Below are 20,066 nucleotides of genomic sequence, written 5' to 3'. Positions count from 1 at the left end.
CGTCAAGAAGAATTATACTGCTAAACTCTGGAGAAAGTGCAGTATTCCAGTCTAGACCATAGTACAACACAAGTCAGAACTACCAAACCAAATTGGACTCTCTGTGTTCAGTGTTGGGGGTTGCACTCCATGTGTTCAGTGTTGGAAGTTGAATACTTCAGTTCTATTGATTTAAACCAAACTGAAAGTGAAGCTAGAATAGTAAGTGCTGTAGTTCTTACTGCCGCTGTTACTATTACTGTATTTCTTCGATTCCAAGACACCACCAATTGTAACATGCATACTAATTTCAGTTCTACCAACAAAAAATGTGTTTGATAAATGGAACTTCCCTGGATTATGTTTTAGATGGCGTGATTTTAATTGATGTTTTGATCATTTATGTTCTAATTGTTTGGTTTTAATTGTAATTATTTATTTGATACATGTATGTATGGCATCGAATTGCTGCCTGTTGTAAGGCCACCTTGAGTCTCCTCTAGGATAAGAAAAACAGGATAGAAATATGGTAAATAAACACACACTGTGTGTGTGAATAGATAGATAGATAGATAGATAGATAGATAGATAGATAGATAGATAGATAGATAGATAGATAGATGCACCTGCAATTCTAAGATGCACCTCATTTTAGAGATGCTTAGATGCGTATATAAATGGGAGCATCTTAAATCTGAAGAAATACAGTATTATTTCCTGCCTTTTTCTCAATTGGAAATTCAGTGTGGCCTACATCAATGAAAACAAACATAGCTCAAAATTCACAGCAAATAGAAGTTTAAAATGTAATTAAACAATCAAACAATTAGACCAGACTTTGGAAATCCAATACATTCTGCAGAGTCCTTTCCTTCTAAACAATCAGTCCTCAAAGGCCTGTCAAAGATTTTTTAGTCTTCATGCTTGTGGAAAAATAGCAAGAAGGGTCCCTTTCATACTTCTCTGGGATGCATCCATTCAGAAACATTTACAAATTACCAGCATGTTGAGGGGGCGGGAGATTTGTTTGTTTTTTGAGCAAATACACTGAGAGATATTAACTATCCAGATGGCTATGAAACCACATAATCTGAACTATACTATAATTCCCTCATCATCTTTTAATAAATAGAGAAAGTGAGAAGATCTTTCACACATTAGAATTGAGATGGTGCCTAATCATCATCATGAGAATGCCAGAATATCACCATGTCTAAAATAATTGGGCTTTTTAAAAATATCTCATGATAGTGTTGAACAGTGTTAGCATGAATTTCAAAATAGTTTCTCATTGATACTGATGTAAATCTGAAGTACCTGGCATTCATTCATCCTCTTTCCAGTCCTAAGAAGCGTGATTTAGTACTGATTATGCGACTGCCTGTTTGTATATAGTCACAGCTGCTTCTTCCCTATTTGGTTCGATCTGGATTTTGCTGTGTATAGCAAATTTCAGTCATGCTGTTTGCAATTTTTTTAGTGTAAGCTAGTTTGCTAATATATTTATCACACAAATTAAAGTTTCAGTTTCCGTAGTTTAATCCTGTGGTCTGACTCTTATTTTGTTGCAAATAGTTTTCCTTAAAAAAAACCTTCTGCATGTTCTGAGAATCATTCTGGAGCCATAAATATATGAAAAGGCTAGTATTGCTTTCTTTAAAACCAACAGAAAGCTGGAAAATAATCTTAATTAATCTCTAGAGACACAGACTATCTGCTTGTTGGTTATGTTTAACTTTTTGCCCAAATAAATATTATGTGGTGACAAACTCAGCATGTTTTGATCCTTGTACAAATAATCTGAGCCCCCAGCAATGAAAAAAAAAACACTACTATTAAGTATCCAGGATTTTTCAGACAAAAAAGTATTCAGCTCAGTCTTTGGAATGAATGGTTTCCCATATATAGAGAGAAAGCTGCTGATATTTTAAATCTGAAGACAGGAATAGCGTGACATTTATTTATTTCTGTATTTATTTGTCTGTCTGTCATTTTTACATCTCCCCTTTGAATCTCCCTATGGGATTCAAAGTGGCTTACAATGAATTAAACCAGTGTGGTCCAGCCTGCAGCCCACGGGCCACATGTGGCCCACCAATTCATTTTTGCTGGCCCTTGCTATTCTTACTGGAAAAATATTTTAATTTAACATTTGGAAAAAATGTTTACTATTCTTACTGCTTACTTAGAATGTCTCTGGCCCGCACATTCCTATACTAAAGTTTGATTGGCCCTCAGGTACCTAAAAGTTGGACTACACTGAATTAAACAAAATACAACTTTAAAAAAAATCCATAAATTGGGAAAAATTAAACAACAATTCTGTTTTAAAGTGTAGGCTAAACACATTTTTAAAATAAAAAGGTCTTTGCACGACAGTAGAACAACAATAGGGAAGGGACCAACTGAACTTTCTGTGGAACAAAATTCCACAACTTGGGAAAGGTCACCAAAAAGGCTCTCTCTCATGTTCTCACCAAATGTACCTGCGATGGTGGTGGTGGGACCAACAGAAAGTGTTATCTCCAAACACATGTCCATATTTATCTAGTGCAGCATCTAATCTAATGCACACTTCAATTTTCAAAACCCTGAAACCAAAAAACATATTTGCTGGCAAATGTAATGCACAGCAGCAAAAAGTGCACTCTTTTTAATTTGGCCAAAAAAGGTGTGCTTAGAATTTTTTTTCTTTAAAACCAAAGTGTTCGGACACCAAATCTTCTAGCAACAGCAAGGAAAACCAGACCAGGTAACCCTTCCCCAAAGGAGCCCCTCCTTTTCATCCTGCTTCAGCCTCCTTCAACCTCAGGCTGCTGGAATCACCATGTGATGTGGCTTGGCAGGAAGCTGATTCCACGGGGGAAGCATCAACTGCGCAGCTTCCCCCATTGCTCCCATGTTGCCACCGCTGGGGCATATGCCAGCTCCACTCTGCATGACCCATGAAGCCCTGCTGGAAGTACACATGGCCCATGAGATGGGAGCCAGCAGACTCTGTGGGTCAAGTAGGGCTGGACCAGCGTACACCAACGAAAACATTCCCGTCTGACAAGGTTGCTTGGATGAATCTATGCTGTAGAATGAATGCAGCTTGACACCACTTCAACTGCCTTGGCTCAATAATATGGAATCGTGGGAGTTGTAGTTCTACAAGCTCTTTAGCCTTCTCTGCCAAAGTGAGCTGGTGCCTCCCCAACTGTATCATGGTATTCTAAGTATTATCAAACAGCATAAATTCTTACAGTATAGGTGCATCCTAAGTTATTTCAAAGTCCTTGGATGAATCTATAATGGATTTAATGCAGTCTGACACCGCTTTCACCCCTATGGCTCAATGCTATGGAATCATGGGGCAGTAGATAACAAAGTCTTTAGCCTTTTCTGGCAAAGTCCTATCTGATTTTGGAAACTTAGCAGGGTCATGTTTGACAGGGAGACTAGTTGGTGGAGGTTATATTTTAGGGGAAGGCATTGGAAAAAATCACTTTGTTGCCTAGGCTCCGCAACAGCTACTGCCTCTCTGCTCTCTCTCTCCTCCCTCCTCTCCTCCAGCACAAGGCTTTCCCCCTCCCCACTCCCAAGTCCTCCATTTGGCTTCATAAGCACACTGAGGAAGCCTTCAGTAGCATCTAACCTTGGGGCATGTGGCAGAAAGAGTTTTAAAAGCAAGTAGCTTCCTTCTCTATGTCTTTTCCTTCTCTCTTTCCCATGGTTGCTCTTTGTCTGCAAGCTCCATGACGCTTCTGTAGCAACTTCCCTTTTTTGTTTGGCTCAGCACTTAGGGTCCTTCCGCACAACCATATAATCCAAAATGTCCAGGCAGGAAATCCAACACTTTCTACTATAAACTGGAATATATGTCAGTGTGGACTCAGATAACCTAGTTCAACGCAGATATTGTGGGATTTTCTGCCTTGATATTCTGGGTTATATGGCTGTGTGGAAGGGCCCTTAGATTACCATAATACTCGAGGCTAATGTGCACCATAATTTTAGCAACGTATTTTAGCCAAAAAAAAAGTGTGCATTAGACTCAAGTAAATAATACGGTATATTCCACAAAAAATACTGTTTTTTAAACATCACCACGGTAGCAAGTAGAATCTTGAGGCCCTTCCGCACAGAATATCAAGGCAGATAATCCACAATATCTGCTTTGAACTAGATTATCTGAGTCCACACTGCCATATAATCCAGTTCAATATGGATTTATACAGCTGTGTGGAAGGGGCCCTAGTTGTTGTTATGTGCCTTCAAGTCAACTCTGATTTATGGACTACTAGCCAAGTTCTCATGTGAAAATAGCAGCTACTGCTTGGTTTTGAGGATGCCAGAAAGCCTGTCTAAATCCCTTTCTCAAGGATAGTAGCAACAAAGAACAATAAAAAGTAAGATGAAAACATCAGAGCATATCCTTCTAAGCACACATACTTTGTGTCCTCAGTATAATCCAACATTCAGACTATCTTGTATTGCACCACCAATTCATCTTACTGTTATTCCTGTGAAGCAACAAACTTCATCAATGGCTTCCAGGTCAACCAGAAGATAAGAAGTTTCTAAAAGCTCCACTTTGATATCAGTTTGGTTTGAAAGAAGCTTAACCCTCACCATTATTGCCTGTCAGCCACAAGGTTTAGAGGACCTAATGGCGCCCAGATGGCTGATAGTGATGCCATTGTAAATATCTTCAAAAAGCATGCACTAAAGCTGGATTACTCACAAATATCCTGATTGTTTTAGCAAAATCATGCATTAAAGAATTCTGGTGTGTGTGTGTGTGTGTGTATCTCATATATATATATATATATATATATATATATATATATATATATAGTGGCATAAGAGGAGGAAAGGCCCATACATATGAAGTCATGTTGAATTCCAGTTTGGAAAAATATGGAATTGAAATCCAATAAATCAAATATTATAAATCAATAAATCCAGCATCCCAAAATTATATCTTTAATTTTAATGCCGATGCTTTCTGTACTTGATTTTCTTTAAAATATCTCTTTCAAATTATAATCATGGCAGTACTTTCACCACAGTCATCAAAAGGCAGGGTATTTTCAACTTTTTTTTAAAAAAAAAAGCTTTAAAAATAATTTACAAATATTAGATGTTAGATGCACAATGAAAATAATCAACCATCTTTTTGTAGTCTCAGTTTGGAGGCATAAAAATGTGCTTCCAGTTTGAAAAGTTAAACAGGAGAAATATTAGCATATATTTCATGCCTTTATTAATGGAGAACAATAAATAAATATGGTTATTATTCACAAACCAAAATAATACAGTTAGCCATAACTGAGTAAATCTCTGGTCTGTATAAGCTGATTTGTGCACAACTTGTACCACTGTGTAGTAATGGAAATGACAAGTGTTACGGCGCTTTGAAGACTAACAGATTTATTGTGGCATAACTTCATGGGATGGACATGTATTCATTCATAGATCATCCTCTCATGACAGGCTAGCTTGGTCCCTCTTGTCTGGCCTCTTTCAAGTAATAACTGTATTTCATGCCCACCTCCATCTATTATGCTTTAAATGCTTTTAAATTCTTTTAATGTGTTTTAATGAGATAATTTATTTTAATTTTTTTCAAGAATGTGTTTTATTATTATGATTCATATCTTGGTGTGTTCTGTTTTAATCTATGTTGTAAGTCATCATGAATACCACATTGGAAGAATGGCAGGAAATCAATAAATTAGTCAATCGGTCCTGGATTGGAGCCTACTTTATCAAGTGGTGAAACTCTCTATTAACAACCAAATGTTGCTTGCAAAAAGTCAAGACATTCTGAGCTTCTCAGAATAAAACTAATTTTAAGAATGACTTGGGGTGCTATCACACTGCACCAGATGATTCCCAGACTCTAGTCTTTCAAGTGTTGGATTTCATCTCTCAGAATCTTTCTGCATTGGCCAGAGTAATAGAGGCTGCTGTGAGTTTAAGTCCAAAACCGTTGCAGGACAACAATTTGGGAATCAGGTCACTACCCTGCTATAGTGCTATTATCCTGCTTTAACTGCATTGCATGGGATCTTGGGGTTTCTAGTTTGGGGAAGCACATTTCAAATTCTCAGCAGAGACATCCTGAGCCTCATTAAATAGGTAAAGGTAAAGGTTTCCCTGACGTTAAGTCCAGTCGTGCCCGACTCTGGGGGTTGGTGCTCATCTCCATTTCTAAGCCGAAGAGCCATCATTGTCTGTAGATACTTCCAAGGTCATGTGGCTGGCATGACTGCATGGAACGCCATTACCTTCCCACCGGAGCGGTACCTATTGATCTACTCACATTTGCATGTTTTTGAGCTGCTAGGTTGGCAGAAGCTGGAGCTAACAGCAGATGCTCACTCCGCTCCTCAAATTTGAACCTGGGACCTTTCGGTCCGCAAGTTCAGCAGCTCAGCACTTTAACACACTGAGCCACCAGAGGTTCCAGTTAATACAAACATCAAATATTCACAATACATTGTCATGGCAATTAAAGTGGACCAATACTGCAATGGAAAAATGATAGGGCTCTTACAGTGGTTCCTAGGTAAAGGTAGGTAAAGGTTTTCTCCTGACATTAAGTCTAGTTGTGTCTGACTCTGGGGGTTGGTGCTTATTTCCATTTCTAAGCTGAAGAGCCGGTGTGGCCTATAGACACCTCCAAGATTATGTGACCAGCATGACTGCATGGAGCACTGTTACCTTCTCGCCAGAGCAATACCTATTGATCTACTCATATTTGAATGTTTTCAAACTGCTAGGTTGGCAGATGCTGGAGCTAACAGCAGGAGCTTCCCCCACTCCCCAGATTCAAACTGTGGTTCCTGCCTCTGTGCAGTTAAGCAAGATAAGCTTACAAGGGTTGTGAGGTAACTTTTCAACCATTACCAATGAAAATAGATAGTGCTATAATAATTGGGCATAGTATAGTTTCAGTATAAGACAGCTTGCCTTATATAGTTTCAATATATTGTTAGAGAGAATACAGGAAAATCTCACTATACAGCCGCTTGCCTCAGTGTAAGTCATGGAACTAAATGGGAAATGATGGCTGACATTAGAACCATCTCTTGGTAAAGAGATATGAACATGAAAGAATGAGGAAAAGGAAGAGATAGTAAAGGGACCTAGGGCAGGGATCACTTGGCTGGGAAGGAGAGCCCTGCCTCTTTGCCGTGGATGATGTGATTTGGAACCATGTAAAGATAACTGAATTTTGCGCACACACAGATCTTATGCTCTGAAGCAAAACTGCTGCCTTACCAGACAATATCCAGTCACGTTACATAAAGGCAAGGGTCCTGCAAACCGAAAGCACAATATTTACAACTGTTCTGTAACCTACTATGTAAACATAATTTAATAATCCATTAACCTTTAAAGAATGTGAAGAACAAATTCTGTTCTGTATACTTTTGTGTATAATTGTTATTTTATCCCTGAAACTTAACAAACATTTACTGCCATCTAGTGGAGAACAATAAATGTATCTCACTGCTAAGAAGGTTGCTGTGCACACCTGTCTGCCTTTAGTGGCCTTTGGAGCGCACTGGTCGTATTCTCTATAATTGGCTAAATGACATGTTCTTTACTGAGGCTATGCACTAGCAAAACTAGCCAACCCACAGTATAAAGTTCCTTCAATTTTGCTGTTACTTTTGCAAAATGTGAAAGGGCTCAGAAGATTTGCATATAAATGGTGATTATTTTTGCCCTTATATGGTAGGCAAAGTTGCAGCTAGTACTGAACACAGCAGCTTAATTACTAATGAGCCTGAATTGCTAATAACATATTAAGCTGCTATTTCAGAGTCAACCATATTCCAGTGACCCAGAGCTGTTTTTAAGGTGGGGCCTTAACATTGGCAGGCAGGTTGTTGCAAATTTTGCCTCATTACAGGTAATTGCTGGGGAAGGACAAGTTATTTTTCCTTGCCGTTGCTATTCAAACATACTTATATATGAAGACACTTAGCAAGCACAATGTGTACTAAGAAATGCTTTTTGTGTAGTCAGTGTAGCCTACTGCCAAATAAATGTGCATAGCGTAAATTGCAGGCAGCCTTTATTGCAGGATAGAGCGAAGTCATCTTGGAAGGGTTCAGTGGCTATCACTACCTTAATCTTTCTTAGTGTTTGATCATTCACTGACTGATAACTTTTCAGGAGACTCAAATACATAGCAATCTTAGCAATCCAGTTTTGCCAAATTCATCCAGGGGGGATCTGCATCCTTCATCACCCTGTTCTGGAGCCCATGCCAGGCTTTCAAGATGGTGTTTCTAATATTTGAAAGTGCCTTCTAGCCCAATTCTAGACTGAATGAGCTAACATTTCTGTATGAATCATGGTTGGCAGGGACTTGCCCCAAGAGTCCCCTGATCGGTTCAGGGTAATTAGTCAAATTCTCTCAGAATTTTCAAGTAGTCTGCTGACTCCACCTGGCCTGATTTGACCAAAAAAAAACACACACACACACACAAAACAGTAAGAGATTTCTAGGTTTTGTACATATTGGTCTCTGGGCTTGTCTGTGTGGCTCCCTGGGCTTCAACTCGCAACTCTGCCACCTCATTAGCCAATAGTTTTTCTGCCTTTTGCTATACTCCATACCTCCAACCTTGTGTGGTGCTTCTCTGGAGTCTTCTAGTTCCAACTAAATCTCTTTGCTTGCTTTCCCCATCTGCTTATGCAGCATTGAGCATGTAAGCTGCACTTATATACAGAATTCATTCCAAGTGGTGTCCTTTGAACTTGCCGCTCATAACCTCTGCCCTTCATAGGCTGCTAGGTTTCTTTTGGCATACACTGGGGAAACACTGATGGTAAGTGGCCAAGCTGCTGGAATGAAAAGCTTCCCTCAGCAATGGGGCTGATTCCAAATTTTCAGGGACCCTTGGATAAGATGTCTTCCATGACACCTTTCTCATTAGTCTCTCTCCTAGTTGTGTCACCCTGCACTTATTCTTATGCACTGTCCCTTCTGGGCCCTTTCTGAAAAACTGCCAGGTAAGAGAATGCAACATAACCGGATAGTGATGCTGCATCTAATTATGACTTGTAGACTCAGAGAGTGCAATGAATAGGCATGAGTAGCCCGAAGGAGGAACAGCAGGGCCTTGCATGTGTGTGGGCATGTGTGTCAGCAGGTGCCTAAATATACCAATCACTGATGCCAATACTGCCTGGCACATCTGCTGAAAGCACAGCAGAAATGGTGATTTATACTAGTGTAATTGTATGACATAAGCACTTTCTTAAGCAACAGGGGTAGGGGACAGAGGTAGGGGTTATCTCTGTAAGGAGAGAAGCAGCCTGTGGCTTGCCCAGTTGCATAGGATCCAGCAGTACAGCTTCCTCTCTCAAATAAGTCAGCATTTAGGATCACCCCTCCTTCCCATGGTTGCAGCATGTTTAATGTGGACACATTGCCTCTGTTACTGCTATAGTGCTGCATAGTCTTCTCCCATTTTTTTTTATATCAGGAGCGACTTGAGAAATTGCAAGTCGCTTCTGGTGTAAGAGACTTGGCCATCCACAAGGACATTGCCCAGGGGAAGCCCAGATGTTTTGATGTTATACCATCTTTGTGGGAGGCTTCTCTCACGTCCCTGCATTAAGCTGGAGCTGATAGAGGGAGCTCATCCATGCTCTCCCTAGACTGGATTCGAACCAGAAACCTTCAAGTCAGCAACCCAACCTTCAAGTCATCAGTCATACTGGCACTAGGGGTTAACCCACTGCACCATCGGGGGCTCCCATCTCCTCCCATGCTAGCATAGTTATACTAACCAATGTAGAATAAAATATAATATTATAAATTAAATAAATATAACATAATAATAAAATATACAGCATAAAGTGTATGGTCACCTGGTACAATTTTAGTTTTTCAAAATAACTCAGCTATTCCCCAAATCAGAATAGTAACTATCAGTAAGGTAAACATTAAGAGAGAACATAACAAAGGCATGTTGGGCTAGCTCACCATTGTTCTGCCAGTCATTTTACATCTATCATTATCAATTAAGTTTTATGTCCTCATAATATTCAGCTGACCCATCTCAGTAAGATAAAAGCATGTATCCAGCTGCTGTTTATAAACACCATTCTGGATCTTGACCCTTTTCATTTCCAATGATACTTGTCAAATTAATTACATGTAAACTACTCTTTTTATTTGAAGGGTGGACTTTGAAGGGTGGACTTTAGAGAGAGCTACAACCAGAAGCAGAGAGGTGTCCCCTTTTAATGCCACCAATCCCTCTTATTCCTGACTTGCTTTCACCCTCTCTCTCCATTTGTTACCTATTCCATCTACACTCATTTTCCTCATTCAGTTTTCTATTACCTGGGTGTATTATCAATTCTGCACTTGATCAAAATGCTCCTCGACTCTTCACTGCCTGATATAGTTCATAAATAAACGTTGAAGCAAAAAATGAAATGCCATTGGTATGTGTCCCTTCACCTTGATCTTCTTCCTTAGACAAGATCAGCCAAACAATTCATCAATCGATTAGAGTTTATCTGATCCTGAATATCTATTCTTATGGAGCCCCCTCAAAGTTTGACAGTAGGACTGTATGAACAATCCAATGTGTTCAGGGCATGACATGGAACATGAAAAGGAATCTGCACATTGATCAGCTTTTGAGAGCTTCATCTAAACCTATGCAAGATGTACACTGACCTTTGGAACATAAAATCTTGCAAAGTTCAGATTACACCTAGAGGTTTCATACAAAGAAGTGTGTTGCCACTGTTTACAAGACTTTGTGGCATGAAGCACAGGCATGAAAACCCAGACTCACTCTGAGTTGACTCTTGTCTATCTTCATGGCATGCCTGTACTTCTAAGGAATATTGCAGGTTATTCTTAGTTAAACCAATTTCACAGTAATTCAAGCAACGTTTTCTGAATGTTCCAGAATTGGCTTGAAATTCTAGTGTATCCAATGGTTTCAGACACTGTGGACAACTGGATTGGGTCCAGTCCAAATTGTCCCACTGTCCACATGGGATATTTTCACCATCATACTTTCCCTGTGCTTATAAGTGCAGGGAAAGGCGGGATATATCATGCTTATGTTGTCATCATCATTGGCCCCAGGCAGCCACAGACAAACCTGTAGCCATGGGGGTTTAGGGGTTCAAACCACCCCCCAAAATTTTCAGATTAAAAAATACCTGGTTTACTCATGAATTTTAACTGGTTAACCCAATCCCCATGCCAAATATATGAGAAGCAAAAATTAGAGTCCTGCCAGAACGACAAGCACTATCTCAACCAAATTTTGATTATTCACACTATCATTATCTACCTTTCTACCTGTTTATGTTGCAATAGCTGACATAATGGAAGCGACCAAGTTGATCTATCTGCAGTTAGCTGACAAAACCTAAGGCACAGGGGCGAGGAGCTGGGCATATTTGACTTGGATTGCAGGTAAAAACTGAGGAAACTATGCAAACTGGGGTGTCTTTCACCGGTTCATTTAATCCAAGCCCTGCCAAAGAAACCATGGAACAGGAACAAAGAGAAGAAGCTGTTTCATTGGACTTTATATGATCAAAACTGTTTCTGATGAACAAGTGAAAGCTCAATTAGTGCAAAATCCACAGACTCCATTGCCAGGATATGTATCTCCTGTGCATAGGAAGAGGCATCTAAGTTTTCAACCCAAATGGTTCAACAGATTGCCCTGGTTAGCCTAGTCATTCCATATACAAAGTGCACTCTGTAAGTAAAGTGTGGTGTTTGGAGGAGATGTTGGGGGTAAAGGTGCTCATCAGAAGCTTGGTACATTAGTTGCTAAACCATTTGTGCAATGGAAAAATACAATAGAAGTTTTCAACAGACACCAAAAAACAGAGTACCATCAGAACAACTTGTGCTTGGCTGAAAGCATCTTGCTAATTCACAGTGGAATACGTCTCAATGATAAACGAAATAAGAGGAAGGTAGAAGAAAACAGAAAGAAACTTCTGCCAATTGTGGAAACTATTGTCATTTGTGGCTGAAAAGAACTGGCTTAAAGAGGGAGCAATGATTCAGGACCTATTACCTATGAAGAACCTTTGCACAGTGATGGTAATTTCAGGGCCTTGTTGAAATCTCGTGCCAGATCAGGAGACACTGGCCTGAAAAGTCATCTCAGGGGGAAAAAGTTTCAACCCCTCTTGAATTTTTTTTCTGGCTACAGGTCTGGCCACAGAGCCTCATGCAACCTCTTGATCATCACAGACATCCTACTCTGACATTAACAGAGGTTTAACCAGTGTTAATGTCAGGATGGGATGGAAAATAAGCCACTTGGCACCTCTATTGGTGTCAGAACAGGGATCCACCACATCCAGGAGTTCACACTGAGTTCTATGGCTAGCTGGGACTAGCAATGGCAATATAGTGGGTGAGGTCCATTAAGCTTGATGTACTCTTTGTCCAGCTGGATCTTGTGAACACCATCCTACCAGTAGATTTGCTCACCAGTGTAGATTCACCCTTTATCAACCTCTAGAAGTAAGGACAGATCTGCTGGAGTAATCTCACTCTGCCACAAACAGGCATAGCACATTGACTAAATATCATTTGTTGCTTGAACAGTCCTAATGATTTTGTTTTCTGCATCTATGAATTATGTAAAAAGACATTTTGACAAGGCATTCTCATCCCATCAGTTCCTTCTCCTTTTGACTTTGTGTCATAAATGTTTTTCCATAGTGTTTGACATCTATGGTAATATGTTCTCAGCAAGTTTCTGCAGTACTAGTATAGTAAAACAATGCGTTGAAATCAAAGGTGGCAGTTTAAAAGAGATTGAGGGGAGTATGCAAATTAGCTCCAGTCATTTATTTTATAAAATCTGTATTACAAGGTCAGAGAAGCCAATTTGTATTTCTTGTCAAAGAGACTGTCTTAACTATAAACTGCTAGAATCAATCAAGAACACAGCCTGGGCACCTCTTTTGGTAATTGGCACCAGTCTGCAGCTAATGGTTGTGAAAAGAACCAGTTAAGTGGAAACTTTGAGTAGAATGACTACTAAAAGGCCAGCCGTTGTTGTATTTTGGTCTGTTTACATACAGGGGAACAAACAACAATAATTTTGATAGAAACAATCCTATGAATGTTTGCTTGTAAGTACAGATCATGTGAAGCAGCCTTTAGTTGTTGTAAAAAAAAATTTCCCTACTCAATTGTAAAAAATGACTAGACCTTCCTGCTTATATAAGCAACTGACTTGTCAGGGTGTTTTTAAGCATCTCCATGTTCAATATGATCAAGGATGTTGAGTTGGTGCACAGTGTTCAAACATCGTTTTGTGAGATCAATAAAAAGTACTACAAAAATGGAGCATAAAGATGATTTATTTCTCAGCCTTTGCAGAGTTCTTCAAAAGGCTGCAATTGAACTCCAAACTTTTTGCTGAATTACTTTGCCTCATTCTCAGCAAGCATAACAAGTCTGATGGATGGGCAGTGTGATTTTGAGGAAATAATCAATTTCTTCATCAGATAAGTTCTGGCAAAAAAAGAAAATTTTTAATTTAATTTTTATAATAATTAAATGGTTCCTGTTCAGGGTACAGACCAGGAAGTTTGTACTTCTAAACTAAACTAAAGTTCAATAGAAAAACTGCTGTTCAATTTGATAAAGGGTTGGTAAAAGCAAATTATCAAGGACTGAGTTAAAGAGCTGCATTAAAGGAAATGTTTGAAGCTCCTTTGCCTACAATATTCCTCCAGTTCTGCACAATAAATAAAGCAGTGTAGACATCCTGACTCTAATTGGCAAGGCCAGAGGGTTCACCATTCTTTGCAAAGAGACAATGTTGCCTGTGTTTTATAAAATGTAAAGGGAAATAAGAGAGATTCAGTTGCTTGGCTGCAGATTTCAAAGGGTGGGGAAAAGCTTAAAAATGCATTTCCTGACAAATTGAAGTTTGGCCATTTACCAAAAAATGTGGAGCTTTCCTGTGTATTAAGTTATAGACATGCTGGATTCCCCCTTTTGAACAAATGCCGAGCTCTTCACAGTGAACAATTAGGAGATTTATAGCCTGATCATATCATCTTCTTCGGTAGAATCAGAACAAGTAGAGACATGTGCCAATTCTATTATAATATCCCTATCCCAAACAAGTGAGCAAAACGGGTGACCTACTTGTTAAACTCCTGTGTCACTCAGTGTAGTTGCTACTCAGGGAATGTTGCAATTCTAATAGACCTTTGGATGAAGCAAAAGATACGAAAAAATTGCCTTTCTTTAAAGCTCATTCTCCTTTTCATAGAATCATGCTTAAAATTGTTGAAGATAACTACATAGGCTAGAAGCACTAGGGTAACTATGCTAAAACAAGTGATAAGGGCAAGAGGAGAAGAGCTATTTGAAGCCAGACTAGATTGCAGCAAACACTGATCGAGCCCCGGTCACCCACGGAGCTGGCCAGTTCCCAGGGGGAAACAGAACCGGCATGCCACTGCTGCCCTGGCAACATAGGAGGCTTCCCGTATTGCCCAATCTATGGGGGGAATGTACTCACACCACGCTTGCACCACACTTTCCCCCATGTGATCGCCCATCCAGCAAGGGCTATGCAAGCTGTGGGGCACTGGAGTCCTCACACCTCGCAGCGACGCAGACCACCACTCCTTCTGCTGCCAGCCATCTGATGAGGTGGTTTGTCTGCTTTCCCTTGCTTCTACTGCACAGCTATGGAAAAAGTGCAAAAATTTGTATGACCCACTTCTGGTACAGCATATGCACTTTGTCCTACTGAAATGTTGCAGCAAAGACTTCATCTGGTATGTTTCTGTCATTGGAAATCTCTAGTTTATAGTCTGAATTTGGCCATAACTTATGCCTTTACTCAATGCAGTGAGGCTTTTTTAAAAACTTCAATGGGACCCAGCAGGATTTTTAGAAAACACAGCAGAAAGTGGAGACATTTGTGGAAGTTGGTGCTGGTCTCCTCTACTTCTGCAATGAAGATTTTAAAATGCCTGCAATGAAGATTTTAAAATTACAGTAGAGTCTCACTTATCCAACATAAATGGGCCGGCAGAACGTTGGATAAGCTAATATGTTGGATAATAAGGAGGGATTAAGGAAAAGCCTATTAAACATCAAATTAGGTTATGCTTTTACAAATTAAGCACAAAAACATCATGTTATACCACAAATTTGACAGAAAAAGTAGTTAAGTACACAGTAATTCTATGTAGAAATTCCTGTATTTACGAACTTGACACCAAAATATCACGATGTATTGAAAACATTGACTACAAAAAAGCTTTGGATAATCCAGAACGTTGGATAAGTGAGACTCTACTGTAATACCAAAAGATTTTGTAAAGTCTCCTTACAGATGCATATTACGCTGGGGTAAGTTTGCACATGAATAGGGAGAAGCAAGATGATTGTATCATGGCCCATTTCACTTTGGTCTAAAATCCCTCCACTGATGTCAAGAGGAGCCCTCAACCCATTTGGCCATACTGGCTGGTGATTATGGGAGTTGTAGTCCAAAACTCTTGAGGTCATCAGGATATGACCAGTGTGCAAAAGGTAAACATTGCTCTTTTGCATGGGGGTCGGCATTTCTGAGAAAAAGAGTGAGAGATGTCACCAAAGTCTATTTATAATCATATACTCTTGAACAACAGTATATGCCCATGATTTGGTAACCCGGACAAGCCTTTTTTTAGTTACATGATTTCAAGGAAAATGTCTTATATGCACATCAACCTTGGGAAAGTCAAAATATGTTCACATGCATGGCATGCAACTATTCTAGGCTATTGAAGGTGAACATTGCAGAAGATAAGCAGATCCACATGCTACTTCGAGAACAAAACTAGATTAAACTAATATTTTCTCTTTTTGACTACCAGCCAACTGGAGGAATTCTGATCAAAACTACAAAAGATGACAGTAGGGATGCATCATGATCCTGATCTAGCCACTGAGAAAGAGAGAAGGGGAGAGGCAAGGAGGGGGAGAAAGACAGTCTGTCAGATAAATCTATTGTCACAAAAGCAAACTACATAATGATATTTAGTGCATATACTTTAGAGATGGCTGGTAGGGGATATGGAGAAAAAAATAATTTCTGTAAGTGTGGATTACATCTTTGGTATATGAAAAAGGAGCAAAAATATTGTTTACTCAAACTTGGAAATGGTGAAATAATGGATTGTTAAATTTGAAGGGTTTGGCCAAATAGCCAAGTTAGCATGAGTTCTAAAGGATAAGTTAGTTGAAGACGTTTTGAAAAAATGGAAATACTGTGTGTAAGAAGAAATCTAATGATGTAATAATATATGGCTATGATATTGTTTATTTTAATTTTCATTAGTCAGGATTGTAGGGCCATTGCCCTACCTTGTATTAGTTCTATATCCCCAAAGAGAGAGTGAGGAGGCCTCAGCTTCCATGCAAGATTCTAGGAGAATCAAAGCTGTTTCTTCTTACATAAGTGAATGCAAAATTAATGTGCTATATAATTTCACGTACATTAAACAGTGACATGGAAGCAATTTGAAGCTAAATTGCTGGCTTGAAGTTTCTTTCCTGAAAACATAATACAAGGCTGGGCTTGGCATTGCTGTAGATATATTTAGGAGTGGCTGAAAGCAGAATGACGCATTGTAACTTGAGCCCAAATGTGAATAATGCTTGAGGACGTGTAGCCTTTCCTCCTTCCCTTATTACGTGGTTTGCAAGCATTCAATCAAGCAAGTCATACATTTGATTCATTAAACGAAATGCCACTCTGCAGATCATTCGAAACACATTGGTCAGTTAGCCGTTTTTCTTTCAGGAAGTATTCAGAACAGAATCTGTTCATAATCTTCTCACAGTAAAATGTTTCCTTCCTAAAGTGGAAAAGATTTTTTGCATTTTCTCTCTATTATGGATCATTTTGCAGCCAACACTATGGCTGAAAGGGAAGTGGTAAGTAAAATGCAAGTATTTTTCTCTTTATTTGTCAGGTTGAAGAAATTTAATTGACTGCACTTATGGTGTTTGAATGCTGCAGGGTGTCTCCAAACTGCTGTATTGATCTTCTTATCTGCTTATATGAGAGATAAACTGAGCCTACTAGTTTCTGTTCCAGACTGGAAACTTTAACTAATTTTTCTGTTGGTTTTGAATGTTAGATTTTTTTTTTTAGCATGGTATTTCCATCACTTTTAGGTTTGGAATATATCAAGTAAAGAAAATAAGTATGTGTTGAAATTCCCTGTGTCAGTATGTGGATTGAAATGGTAGTTTTATGGCAGCATAAACAAAATAGTTGAAAATAGCTGTAGAAGTTCTTGGGGAAAATATTCAGATAAATTTCTTTATTTTCCCCCTTTAATTATGTTTTAAAATCTTCTTTTGAAGCATTTGTAGTCTGTTATTGACAGTGCAGTTCTAACATAGCAGATCTGACTAAAGGAAGATAGTAATCATTCATATCTGGTCTATCTATCCAAGAGAGATGAGCAGGTAAAACAGAAGTAGATGGCTTGTAGAATTTTGAAGGTGAGGTGAGACAGAGGCAGTTACTTTATTACACTTTCAATAAGGTAAAACGGTTTTGCATTTAATTATTTATTTAGCTGTTATTTCACTGGTTACCTTTCTATTAATCCTTAGGAGTACCAAACATAAACATTATATTCAAAATGTATCTGAAGATGTCTCAATGTGGCCTTTATGAACAGATTAAAGACCTCAGCCCACCCTTGCTGCCAGTCAATAGTGCCTTTTCAATTTATCATGTTATTTTGTCATCTCCTCACAAAATCTAATTAATCCCAGGGAACTATGTGACTTACTCAGCAGTTGTGTAGTGGTTCGATCACTACACTACAAGTGAAGCCATGGTTCAAATCCAAATTTGGCCTTGAAAACCCACTGGGTGACCTCAGGCAATTCATGCTCTCTCAGCCTCAGGGGGTGGCAAAGGTTAACCTCTTGCCAAGAAATTCCTATGTTATGTTGGCATTAGGGTCTCCATAAGTCAGAAATGACTTGAAGGTTTACAACAACAGCAGTTCTTATAACTAATAAACTTCCAAGCACTGGTTGTTTATGATATAGATAAGCTCCACGATTTCTTTAAAAACTGCATGGTGCACTTTACTAAACCACTTAAAATCCTCCAACCGTGTTTACAGGTGGAGTCACAAAGTAACTATCTAAGTTCAGTGGCTTGTAGCAATAATTATTGTTTATCATCAAATGTTGCCACATCAAAACAAAGAGGAGAAATTATCTTTAGGTACATGTTGATCCATAGTATTTATCTTAGAAGTTGAGCCCAATCATGTCTCAGTATTTTTCCTTCAGAGGGTAACAGAGTTTGGGTCACGCACCCAAAAGCATGTCTCTTGGGTTGAACCAGGTTCTTTCTAGCATTTTATTCAGTTGTGGGTCAAGCACTCCATATTACCCAATTCCCAGCCCTAGTAGTGGGACACTCACCTTGGTGCCAGAACATAAGAGGTGGCAAGAACAGCTTCATCAAACACAGAGACAAATGTTTGCTGGATTTCCAGTTGTTCAAACTTTGAAAAGTGTTACTAGTGTAGTCATGTGGTGATTCCTTTCACTTTTTATATAGTCAAGGGAAGGAGGAGAGCTCCAGTAATCACTGCCATAGTCAAGGAAAACTCTACTTTCTCTCAGGCTGGATCTACATTGCCATATAATCCAGTTTCTGATCCCAGATTATCTGCTTTGAACTGGATTATATTAGTCTACACTGCCATATTTCTGTTGCCCTGGAGATGAGGACGCAGGACAATGGCTTCAAACTACAGGAAAGGAGATTCCACCTGAACATAAGGAAGAACTTCCTGACTGTGAGAGCTGTTGAGCAGTGGAACTCTCTGTACCAGAGTGTGGTGGAGGCTCCTTCTTTGGAGGCTTTCAAACTGAAGCTGGATGGCCATCTGTCAGGGGTGCTTTGAATGCGTTTTTCCTGCTTCTTAGTAGGGGGTTGGGCTCGATGGCCCATGAGGTCTCTATGATTCTTTATAATCTAGTCCAAAGAAGATAATCTAGGATGAGAAAATGGATTATATGGCAGTGTAGATGGGCCTCAGTGACAACTTGTAGATTCCATGTAGTGAGGCAGTAAATCCATGTCAGAGTTTGCTCTGGATTTTAAAGAAGCAATCCACTTTGGAAAATAAAGTTCAGATTCTTTGATCCCTTCTTTAAAGTTTAGACTAAAACCAAGGACGGATTTGCCACTCACTGATGTGAAAACCAGCAGCTGTCAATTCTTGCTGTTCTGATTCCTGAGAGAATGTGGCAGAAGAGTGAGCAGTCTAGGAGACATGTACATAACAATGAAATGGATGTCAGTTCATGCTGGATCAGAACTGCTGCAATTCTGATCCCACTCACTCCAGCCTGATCATGGGGCTGCTCTCAACATAAGCTAGTTTAAAATCCTTTCATGTAACACTGTGTTCATATCACTAGGGCTCAGAGTGAAGCTTTCTTTTGTCTCTTGTCTGATGAATGCGAGCTGTGCTGCCAAATGGCTTGTGTGTGCCCCCTCCCCTCACTGCCTAATGCCAGCCATCTCTTGAGCTATGTTCATTCATACATACTTGCCTAGAGTTTCCGTTCTTCTTCTTAATTTCTCCCACAATTAACACAGAGCAGTCTTTATCTTGTGCTTTGAGAAAATTATTTTACAATTTACAATTTCTTTGTCATCAAAGCCAGGAGGAAGGCTACTAGTTGCTATTAGAAATTGATCTGAATGCTTGTGTCTTTGTAATAATTTTGAAGAGCCCTTGTGTGTGCAAAATGTTTGCCATAACATATTGGCTGAGGGTTCCAATAAGTGTTGAAGGCAGCAGGATAGACTAGACTGATTTGGATAGTTCAAGTTTCCAGGATTCGCTATTATTATTGTGACACAAGTTTATCTCTAACAAACTCTCTGTGTGTGTAGTTTTGGGATCTTAACACCTTCCATATAGCATCACTTTTGTATTTCTTGGATTCATAGTGAAGCTTTACTCTGCCTGTTATGTCTTGAAATCTTAACTGCTTGCATTCA

At 39.2% G+C, this 20,066-nt stretch overlaps 1 protein-coding gene across 3 annotated transcripts in view; it reads left to right on the top strand.

The window, feature by feature from the left end:
- The window catches only part of sash1 (SAM and SH3 domain containing 1), a 713,255-nt gene that overhangs the window by 452,779 nt on the left and 240,410 nt on the right, over positions 1-20,066 (top strand). The window contains exon 1 of one of the 3 annotated variants that reach the window (XM_062977588.1): positions 16,916-16,948. The exons of the other annotated variants lie outside the window; for them this stretch is intronic. Within the exon in view, the coding sequence (XP_062833658.1) occupies positions 16,931-16,948 (18 nt within the window). The 5' untranslated portion in view covers positions 16,916-16,930. Of the gene's footprint in view, positions 1-16,915; positions 16,949-20,066 lie in introns of those variants that run through there. 3 annotated transcript variants of the gene reach the window in all.

Source organism: Anolis carolinensis, chromosome 1, assembly GCF_035594765.1.
Source record: "Anolis carolinensis isolate JA03-04 chromosome 1, rAnoCar3.1.pri, whole genome shotgun sequence".
In the NCBI taxonomy this organism is placed as follows: domain Eukaryota; kingdom Metazoa; phylum Chordata; class Lepidosauria; order Squamata; family Dactyloidae; genus Anolis; species Anolis carolinensis.
Note: the sequence above shows the minus strand (reverse complement) of the source record. Positions and strands in the feature narration are given on the sequence as shown.